The sequence below is a fragment of the Bactrocera oleae genome, chromosome 3, assembly GCF_042242935.1.
Source record: "Bactrocera oleae isolate idBacOlea1 chromosome 3, idBacOlea1, whole genome shotgun sequence".
NCBI lineage: Eukaryota > Metazoa > Arthropoda > Insecta > Diptera > Tephritidae > Bactrocera > Bactrocera oleae.
In genome coordinates, this window is record NC_091537.1 from 1,176,525 (window position 1) to 1,187,298 (window position 10,774).

The window sequence follows — 10,774 nt, forward strand, 5'->3', positions numbered from 1 at the left end:
TCCAATGGCGTTAAGTTTTTGTATAGGCAAATGCTTAAATTTGATTTCATTTCAACCCAATATGTGTACGCACTTAACCAGGGCCTTCAAATCACACGGCTACACCTGCTGGGTAATAAATACTTTTCACTTACCCAGTAAGGAAATTCATAATGTTTTGAAATTGTAAAAATAGTTTATTCGCACGGAATACTAATGAAGTCTAATGCTATTCGGCCTCAAATTTCGATATTATATCGTGAATGATTACCTAAACCGATGTTCGCATATACAATGAAGTATATCATATATTGTTATATTCATTTCATATACTCAGCAAGCAGTAGTGGGTGGCATAATGACGTCTGATCACGTTGGAGAGCAGAAAACCGAAGCAGAGGCCGGCCGAAGCGCCGGCAATGTGAGCCTCCACACAGATACGCGGGTTTAAATTGTGCTTGACCAGAAAATGGTACACTGTGAGCGTAACGTCCGTGAGACACAAAATCAGTAGAGACGCAATGCGCAGATAACGGTAAGGCAGTTGACGAAAATTCTAGCGAATGAAAAGGTTTGAAAAATAAAGAATTCGAGGTATCGCCACGACTCACCAACACCAAATGCGGCACATGATTGGTCAGCAGCGCGTAAACGCACGCCGATGCGCCCAGCAACGACAAATCTGGCTGAGAATATGCGGTGATTAAAGAGCCAGAGATTCCTCCCGCAGCATAAATCATGGCCACTTGCCAGTGACTCTGCTCGCTCTCCAAACAAAAGCCAATAAGGCACTGTGAATTAAAGGGAGAATGGAGAAAATGAGGAGCTTGGGGAGAGAAGTTATTTTTTTTTGAAGATTATTGGAGAAATATTGAAGCTGTGTAATTACAGTAGGAAAAATTTGCATTTCATATTTTTTCATTAGCCGAAACATTCAGCAATCATTTCGTGAACTTTCAGGTTGATATGGTTTACTTGCCTGTAATGACACGTTCAATAGCAGATGCATGAGATCGGAATGTAGTAAAGTGTAGGTGAAGTAGCGCCAGACTTCGTAGGGATGTCCAGGAATTAGCATCAAACGCTGAGTGAGACAGTCATTGGCGATGAAGTAGACGGTTAGCTGTGGTGTTTCATAAGACAAAATGCAAATATATATATATATTATTTTAACTACCACAAACTTAGAAAATTTACTATATATTTTTTTGTGTAATTAAAAATCTAAGTAACATCCAGTAACCATTGGAAAATCGGCGCTCAAGTATGCTTACGAAGTCAAATGCCTGTGTAATATCACTGAAAAAATTTTTCAACAGAACGACCGTGGACTAACTTAATGTTATAACATGCGGATAAAAAAAAACCCTGAGAGTTCTACAACGGGATCACTTTTACTTTTTAGAAGAAGACTCAACGTATTTCGAAAGATGTGTTGTATATGACGACTTTAACAAACACATGACTGTTAATTTCAAAACCGAATGGTATAAACAAATTCTCTACCTTATTTAAATTCAACTCAAAAAGCATTTATGGTGCTATCAACATTGATTTTGTTCCACTTCCTTTCCTTATACCGTTACCAAACTCTTGAAGGCGGTTTTAAAAAATGAGCAGCATTACTCGTAGCTTACAATAACAAAGGGATACCCATTGACATAATTGATGAAATCACAAAACCGCAATCGATTTGACAAACGCATGGCTTGCAATTTTCATACGGCGATATGGAGCAAGTGTAAGGAGATGATATGGCTTCAGGCATTGGTTTTCTGTGCAAGTGTGTTGTTTTCTCGAATGTCGAGAGACAAGCCAACAATAACAAAAAACGCACTACACTTGGCGCAGAGAATAATATATAAAGCAAACGCAGATCGAAAGCTGTTATGAATAACGGCCAATCTCATCTCTAAAATGTTTCAAAACTAAATTATTAGATTTACTTCTGCTTCTTTTCACTTTTTATTTTGGCAAACCATATAAGCATTAGGGTGGAGCGAAAAAACATTTTGTTTGGTTTAAACTCTTCACATTTATGTAAAAATTGCCGAGTTTGACGGTTTTTGACTCAACATTTATTTTAACGCTTAAGAGAATCACGTTGTCGTTTAAGACTTTTTTTAAAACTCCAATAATGAACTCGAAATTTACTTTAAGAATGAATGTTCTGCCTATGGATAATAAAAAAAAAAATTTTCCAAAAATTTTCTTGTTTTATAATATACAAATTTTACCCTCAGGCTGAGCAAAAAAAATTTTTTTTTAGCTCCACCCTAATAAGCATGCCTCATATACACTTACATATGGTACTTGTGGCAAGCACAAAACCGCAAAATATTCTGTGCTAACACATGCCCAACGAACCGCCACCCCAGCATTTTCACACGCACACATACACCCACATTTGCGATTTTATCGTTCCTACGCAATCGAAAGTATAACAGCGCAATCACTTCAAAAGTGAACTGTTCTGCAGTTTTGCTTATTTCATTTTTTTTTATTCGATTTTATCTTTAATATTATAATCAAATTGATTGCCCGTCTTTTTGTTGTTGTTGTGTTATATGCTTTAAGTGTAAACAGTTGCGAGCGAAAGTGAGTAAAAACAGACCAAAGCGAGTGCAATGACTTTCTTAGGTTCTACCATACACTCTCACACACACGCACACACGCACACACGTGTTAAGAGAGGAGCAGCGTATAAATCGAGGGCGATAAAGTATTGCTCATACGCCCGTCGCACATGCATTGCCTTAAGCGCCTTTTTCGCAATAAAAGCAAATGTTTCATTATTTTCACTTGAAGGCTGTACTTCACCTGCACACACGACATAACGGTAAGGAACCATGGCATGCGCCACAAATATGTATGCTCGCGCTTCGCTAAATCAGCGGAAGCAATTGACGCGACCGGCATTAGGGCGTTTGGCAAAAGTAGCTGCTCAGTCGCCAGCGTGGAAGCAGTCTTTGGTGGCAGACACGCGTGCCCTTCCTCACTTGTGCGTTCACCATCACTGCGTTGCTTTTCGCTGCCACATTTGCAACATGCGGCAATGGTGCTCTTCATTCGCATTTTATTTGCGGTCATTGTAGCGATACGAACGCAGTCAAGTTCAAGTTGAGATTTGCAATGTAGTAACGCGCTGCGCGGCTATCAGCTTCCCTAATGGCCTAGCTTATCAGCGCGATAATGATGAATTGACTTTAGCTATTGCTCTTTGTCTTCCCCCCTTGCTGACTTGCACTGAGAAATTTTTATGTTCACCGCGACGCGTGCACCCACAACGCCGCCACACAACTGATCGAACGGTGTTGAGCATCGATCATAATCGGCTGCGTTCGCCGTGCGCGCATACCTACAAATGCGGGGGTGCAAAGGGTTTTGCATGAATGCGTTATTTTTAATATTACTCAAAGTTAAGCATTCAGTGACGATTGCCAATGACAATGGCCTAAGCGGCTATTTTGCGCGCTAAATTGTAAATGCAATTAATATTTGCACACTCTTCACTTCATTTGTATTATATATCACATTTTATAACGCTTAATGTAATCTTATAATTATGTGACTAATAATTCTTGTTAATATGTAATATTTTGTTGTTATTTATTGTCTATATTTTGGTTGTATTGCTAAATTTTTGTATACGTCGTTTATTAAGTTATGTATTACCAATTATTTTGCATATCTTTAGGCATTTAGTTAGTTTCCGGTGTGAGATCATTTCCTGCGATCTGGGGTTCGTGTATGTGCTACACTGTTTAACCAAAATAACAACAAACCGTAGCCTACACAAAGGCGCAAACTAATTACTTCAAGTTGAATTATCTTGTGTGTAAATTGTAAATTGAGAAAGTTACCAGAAAATTCTAAACCCGTTTAAAAGTTTCTATGAGTGCAATGCTTTCTTCGAAGAATGGCAGTATATATTTCACTCTTCCAACGTGAACTAAGCGCTTATAATATATGTATATATGTAGTACTTACAATATGTATACATCATTATCACTTCTTTCTCGTAATTGCCTAGCAACTACACTCTCTCTTAGAGCGTATTATAGTTAGTACTAATGAAGTCCAAGCTGTGCTAAATATCGGGCAATTGATGGGGTTACCGACGAGTGATGTCATTAAAAACTGTTCCTAGTGTCAAAGGGAACAAGAGGCCCAAAAGAATTGGAGCTCTTAAAATTTGATAACTCGCTTAATACTCTTCCTTGTATTGTGTTTACTTTTGTAACTCCTTTGTCAGAGCATCCAGCCAAGTGCTGTCAACTCGAAAGAAAGTAAGCCTTCACTGAGTGGCACTGTGTGCGATGGACTGTGTGGCTATAGGTACAACGTCGGCTCTTTTGATGTATGTGGCGAGTAAAAATAACTTTTTCGGTGCAACAGCGAAGCGAAAAGAAATCGAAATCGAAACTGAAACCAATGCCAAAATCAAAAACCAAAACTACAACGTCTGCTGAAGCAGTGCAACATGAATGGAAAGTGAATTTGCTTTGCTGCAACGCGTACGAGTATAATTCAAGCGCCAGCGTGTGTGAGCATGCTGCCAGCGGCACTAAGCTTTTTCGATTCGCTCTGCATTCACGCTTCAGCCAAGCCACTCGCGATGCCCAGGGGGGGGTTTAGTGGAGTTTTTGTTTTGGGGAAATTCAATTGTGTTGGCGCATGTAAGCGCACGCCTGTATAGCCAATTAGACTTGTTATGCCGCTGACTGGAGGCATGCAACATGCAGCACAATGCCACAATGCATATTTCAACTTTGCAATGCTTTTGCTCAACGACAGTAGCTCGTGAAACAAAAACCCAAGACTATCGCCGTTGACCCAAAATGGCTGAGAAAATATTTGGCCACCTTCGGCCGCCTAGCGACTCTGCCCCGTGTCTTTAAGCAGCCTTTTCTAACTGATGCAGCGCCGGCAACTGTTATGATTTATTATTGATACTTTGGTTTTATTTATGCCACCCAGAATTATTGACCTTTTCCTTATGGCGCGCCAAATCTACATGGACCAGTCGACCACAAAAGCAAATTGAGTAAGAAAAGAAACCAATTTGTTGTGCCTTCGTTCGTTGCGCACACAGGCGTACAACACGTCTCGTCGGGTGAGTTTGTGTATTATTTTTCCTGTTTTTGCAACGTCTGCTTGCAACTTGATTTGGCGAGACAACACGTCACAGCCGCGCATTCTGATGGGCGCGTTCCATTGGAAATGAAAGTCGGTGGCGGAATGCCGCACTTGCCACACTTGCCATACAAACGCAGGCAGTTGCGTCAGCGGTGGCGACGGTTGTTCCCAGAGCACACACACACACTTTGAATTCATTTACCGTGCGGTGTTTTTGCCCAATTTCATCAGCATGACGTGCGCTGCTTCGTCGGCCTTCGAAGAAAGTTGCTCCAATGACCTGCTTGTGTGTAATTGCACTGAAGGTTGTTGTCCACACATGGCAATGCAGGATTTTTGGTTTTACTTTTCCAGACCTTATTAGATGCAGCAGGATGCTGTCATACGTTTAATTGCGACACTCGGAAAATCAATTCCCCCGGCACGTTGCATGCGGGGCGCTATTGCTGGCAATTTGGTGGCGATAAAAATGCTTTTCAACCAAATATTATTTATAAATATATATGCATGTCATTAACTACAAAAATTATTGTGGAAATTATTTTTTGTTGGTGTTTTTGATTTACCGCAATCCGAAAGATTTTCTCGTTAACGACAGTTTTTTGCCCTCGCATTTGGCAAGCGCAACATCAAATTTCCCATGCTTTAGCCGGCGGTCCAGGCGCGCCAGGCAATTAACGACGATTTGCTTTTTATTGACCACTTCAGGTGCTTATCGCGAGACCCATAAGCTTCCTTACGAGCGCTGCAGCCTGTGTCTAATCTAGCCGCTGAGGAAGAGCAAGTTATTACTGAAAAAATTATAGATCGTAAAAGTTAATGTCGCCGCCGCTAATCCCTGCATCACAGTTGCAAATTGCTGGCCACAAATCACTGTGGCATCCACACATTTACGCAGCTGACACTTGTCTAGCACATTCTCAATTACGTAGCCATTCCGAGGCGGCACCTAGGGTACACAAAGCGAACGAGTTTCACACACTTAAGTCGAGGCAGATAACACTGCGACAGCAATAGACGTTGCATCAAAGAATCATTAACCGCTTCACGCTTCGTGTGTCCACACACATCGCTTGCCACATTGTAGTGGCGGCTTCAAAGCGCGATGCGACTGATTAGGCGCAGCATGCAGCAACTATTAGCAGTGTAATTTACGCATTGTTTATTAACACTTTTCTCGTCTCTTGTAGTTGTTAGTGTATATCTTGTGGTGTTCAAAAGCATTTAACTTCCCCTAAAACCCAGTGTGGTCTAATCGGTATTTTTTAATTCTTAAATCGATACCTGCGTTGTATGGCGTTGCGTTCTAATGACCCGTCGCTCACTGTTGCATGCACCTTTCACTTGCAACACTTAACACTACAAAGCCTTGCAACGATTCAAGTAAAATAACAACACGTTTGGGGTGGCAAGACAGTAACTTTACTGAAGCGTCAACTATGGCCACCCATAATTCTATATTAGGTATCAAAGCACACAGCCTGTGATACCTTAAAAATTGTTCTTAAAAGTAGTGCAAATGTTTCTCTTTTGTAATGGCCGTGTCATCCCTTAAAGTTCTTCAAAGTAGGCAGCCCTCATCGGTAAAGAGCAGAATTACGCAATTTTTAATGAGAAAAAACAAAAGACTTTTTATCCTTAGGAAAGACACAAACTGCTCATCCTTTACACCAGACTAACTGGACTTAAGGAGGAAAGGAAATTTTGAAATAAAAAGTACTCTCAAAAAATCCCAACAACAAATATGTTGTTATTCATATGTGGAATAATGTGAAAAGAAAAACACCTTACTGCTTCCTTGACCAATTTACGCCTGTCGCACTGGCATAACAGTGAAAATGCATCAAATAAGTCATCAGAATTATAGACGCTTTCTCAAAAAACAAAAAACCCCAAAAAAAAGTAAATGCAACAACAACAAAAATAACAAAACCTTAACAAAGCTCTGAGAGCCCATTTAACGTCCACCAAATAACGCAGCCCCACCAATGCATGTTGCATGCAACACATATTTTTTAGACCTCGCGCTAATTTATAGCACATCGCTGTGCATGTATTTGTGTGGCACTGTGAACGTGCGTCGCTTGAACTGCATGTGTGTATGTGTGTGCGCGCTGAGCACCTAAAAGTGCATTAAACACTTGAGAAACCTATTCTGCGCTTGGCTTGGAAGTACTCGTTTCTGTTGCCACCTTTGAAAAGTAAACATAAAGGCGCAAGTATCGCTTCAGGACAAGCATGCAACGTGCAACGTGTTGGCGCTGTTGCATTTGGTTTACTTTGGGCGCTCAACACAAGCCACCATTGCGGGACGTTCAAAGGTGTGTGGCATGCATATCGATTGCTTTTGCTTTTCGTCGCTTTTGTTGTTGTTATTGCCACATGCAACATTTAAGTGGGTCAACAGCTTTGGTGGTTTCGCTCAAATGTGACTGTGAATTCTTTCATGCCTCATTTGAGGCGCTTTGCCGCACTTCGCGTCTCCTTCTTTGTTTTTGCAGATGCTGCTGATGTGATTGTTTGTGCTGTGGCTGTTGTTGTCATTGCAGTGCAGTGGGTTGGTCGGTTTATAGGTTTGACGTTGTCTCGATGCCTCTTTGGGCGGGCAAGGGAGCGCGTCAGTGGATTAAAGCCCACAAAGCTTCAAGAGTAACCGCAAGAGAGGAAGAAGGGAGAAGAAGTAAGAAAAATTAAAATTAAGCTGTTTTAACAAATATACATAATAAGAATTGGTTTTCTTGTTGTTGTTGCATAATAATTTAACATTTTCAAGCAACAAGTGCACTTTACATTTACTCACATATGTATGTATGTGTGAACAGTTATTTCACTCCCAATTTTATAACTTTATTTTTTCGTAAGTGACTTTTCTGAGCCCACACCCGTTTTAGAAGACAATCCCACGCCCACATTTTCGAAAGGCGGCAGCAAAGCAGGCGATCTGGTAAACATTGTGACAGCAATGTGTCGGATTGGCCCAACAACAAAGGCTCTTGATGGTTTTATTTAACTTTTCTTCCACTGACATTTTTAACGCGCTTGCGCACGCGCAATGTTAACACCTTTTCTAGTTGACAGGTTAGACTCATACACCCATATATGTACATATATATTATGTCAAAACACGACCAGCAAACGAAAATGGCGGCCACCTTTGAACGCGGCAATTTGGAGTGAACGTAAACGAAATAATAAAGTCACATGGAGGGAATATTTACCGAAATGTAAACGAAATAATTAGTGCAAAATAGTGCGTAGGTTTATTTCGATTGCGACACGCAACATTTTCCAAATTTACTTAGCTAAAACAGAGATTAATAATATTAAAATTGAAATATCAAATAAAACTGGAGTAGATTCGTAATGTCTGCTGTTCAACGTAATGGATAATATGGGTGTATTGTGCTATTTCAATGAAATTACAACAGTTTAGCATTCCCGAATTTCAAGCTTTTAAGGTCATATTTCCAATATGATCGCTCTCGGAACCCGATAGAGTGTGGTTGAATAAAATAAAAGTCTCAAGTACTACTGAAATATGGCAACTTCCAAGTTTGACTTCTAGCTCCATATAAATAGCGGTCGGTGTGTGTGTTATATTGCTAAAATTAAATCATCGTCTTCCCAATTTTCAAGATCGCATTTCCGATCATAAATATGCGCAGACATTTTGTAGTAACTCATACTTTTTGTAGTCCAAATATAACGGTTTGTCCGAATTAGCTTCGGGAGTACTAGAACTTGCATTTATTTCACCATAACTTTAATATGCCTAGAAAATACTTCCTGGTTTCAATCGAAACGTATATGTGCTATGATAGTATTGTAGTTTATTCGTATATATAACGTTTGTTTGTGGGGCGTGCGATATGGTTGAGTAAATTCACTGGGCGTGCATAAATTTCACACATCAAGGTATCCGAATGCTATCAACTTATTTGGCAGCGCCAAAAGAAACGTAACGTTGTCTACGGTTTGTCTTCAACATTCGTATGTATGTATGCATGTATGTATGACATATGTATTTGCTTGTAAGCACTTATAAAGAAATACATACTGCTTGCATATACATATTTACATATAGAGTTGCGAAAATCACCACCTACACACAAACTGGATTGCAACGAAACCATACCACAATTAATAATAATACATGGCTGTGTATAATAGCTGTAGCAACTCTATTTTGAATTGTTACCTCACTTTATTGTCGCGTCTTTTGGTCACTGCATCCCACTTTTGGCGCTTTCGGAACAGAAATCTTAATCCCCTGCCAGTGTGGGTGGCAATTCTCGAGCAAAAATATTATACATGAAAACGAACCTATTTTGGTAGCTGAATGATTGACATGTAGAGTCTGCTATGCTGTGTTTGCACTTGTGTGTAATACCACACACACACACACACACACACACATGCGCCCGTTGGTCTAGATTCTATGAGGGATCAGGCTGTTCCAGCTGAGCTCTAAGCTACCGGGGGGGTCGGCAGGTCGCGGATAGCCGGACGGCCTGTAGTAGCAGGTTAATTGCGAAATAAGTAACAACGAATAAGCAATCCCCGACGAAGAGCGGCAGGAGTGGAGGATGCGGTATAAAAGCCAGCTAAGCCGATGAAACTCCTGCGACAGAGGCGAGCCGATACCGCCTCTATAAAATAGGTGTCCCCCTAACCATGCATAGGCATGGTGAGTAATACAAAAATCCAGGCGCGACGGACTCACAATGAGCGGCTTCCTGGTCAGCGTCTGTTCACCATGCTAGGTGCGGCTGTTAACATCACGCAACGCGACGCGCTAGGATCAAGTCCTAAACCGCGACACAAATGGCAAATGCCTGTTTAAACGGACCCCAGAGTCTGAGCCCAGTAAGACCCTGGTGAGACCCTACTGGAAATATTTATTTGGAAATGGATGATTTGGCGCTGACAGACGTGGTATTCGGCAACCTCAGTAAGCGGAGTGACATCTTGCTGAAATGGCTTGTCGGTTAATGCTACGGATGCCTTCCGTCCCCACTAAAACCCTGGCAAGGCCTCAGGGTACGTTCAATGCTTGCCGCCATTGAGTTGGTGCTGCAATTTTCGGTTGAGCATGCTCCCAATTAACGCTGATCTGGCACTGAACATAGGCACCCATAAGGACCTACGTCAACCCTTGCGTGACCTCCCTGCAATGCAAAGATAATCACGGGATCAACACAGCGATTGCACATAGCGAGCGGAGATAGCGGCCCTGAGGGGGGACCCACAAATATGAACAACTTAATAGAACCAAAACGCATCAATACCACAACGGAACTACAAAACGGACCTGAAAACGGAAACGAACACACGGCTTTTAGGAGAAGCTCAACTATAATGAGGACGCCTCCACCACATACTAGCGGCGAAAACAGTATACCTGTAAGCGTCGAGCAGGATACATTGGTAAATACGACACCTTTAGTAAGAAGAGAGGATATTGGAGGAAATATATCAGCTTTCTACCAACTTGGCGAACAAATTGGAAACCTCGTAGCCATGCTTGAGGATGGGAAACGACGATCCATCCACCAAGCCATGAGAGACACCATCGGACGGATAACCGCATTATATGAAGTAGCTGCCTCCGAACGAGCCAAACCTAAAGAATGTGAACTGAGGGAAAACATGTCAC

General features: G+C 41.3%; 1 protein-coding gene across 1 annotated transcript; it reads right to left on the reverse strand.

The window, feature by feature from the left end:
* Positions 1-155: 155 nt before the first annotated feature.
* rho-6 (rhomboid 6) lies at positions 156-3,265 on the reverse strand. The gene is made up of 4 exons (XM_014230868.3): positions 2,800-3,265; positions 959-1,102; positions 591-770; positions 156-535 (listed from the first exon to the last, which is right to left on the reverse strand). Exons 1-4 carry the CDS (start codon positions 3,067-3,069, stop codon positions 305-307), a joined length of 825 nt encoding a protein of 274 aa, XP_014086343.2. The 5' UTR covers positions 3,070-3,265; the 3' UTR covers positions 156-304.
* Between the last annotated feature and the right edge of the window lie 7,509 nt (positions 3,266-10,774).

Excerpts from the sequence above, each read along its gene's own strand:
- rho-6 (XM_014230868.3), bottom strand. The coding sequence starts at position 3,069 with ATGACCGCAAATAAAATGCGAATGAAGAGCACCATTGCCGCATGTTGC. Across the intron at positions 1,103-2,799 it reads CCGTTATGTCGTGTGTGCAG|CTAACCGTCTACTTCATCGC; the intron begins GTGAAGTACAGC and ends GAAACACCACAG. Across the intron at positions 771-958 it reads TATTGAACGTGTCATTACAG|TGCCTTATTGGCTTTTGTTT; the intron begins GCAAGTAAACCA and ends TTTAATTCACAG.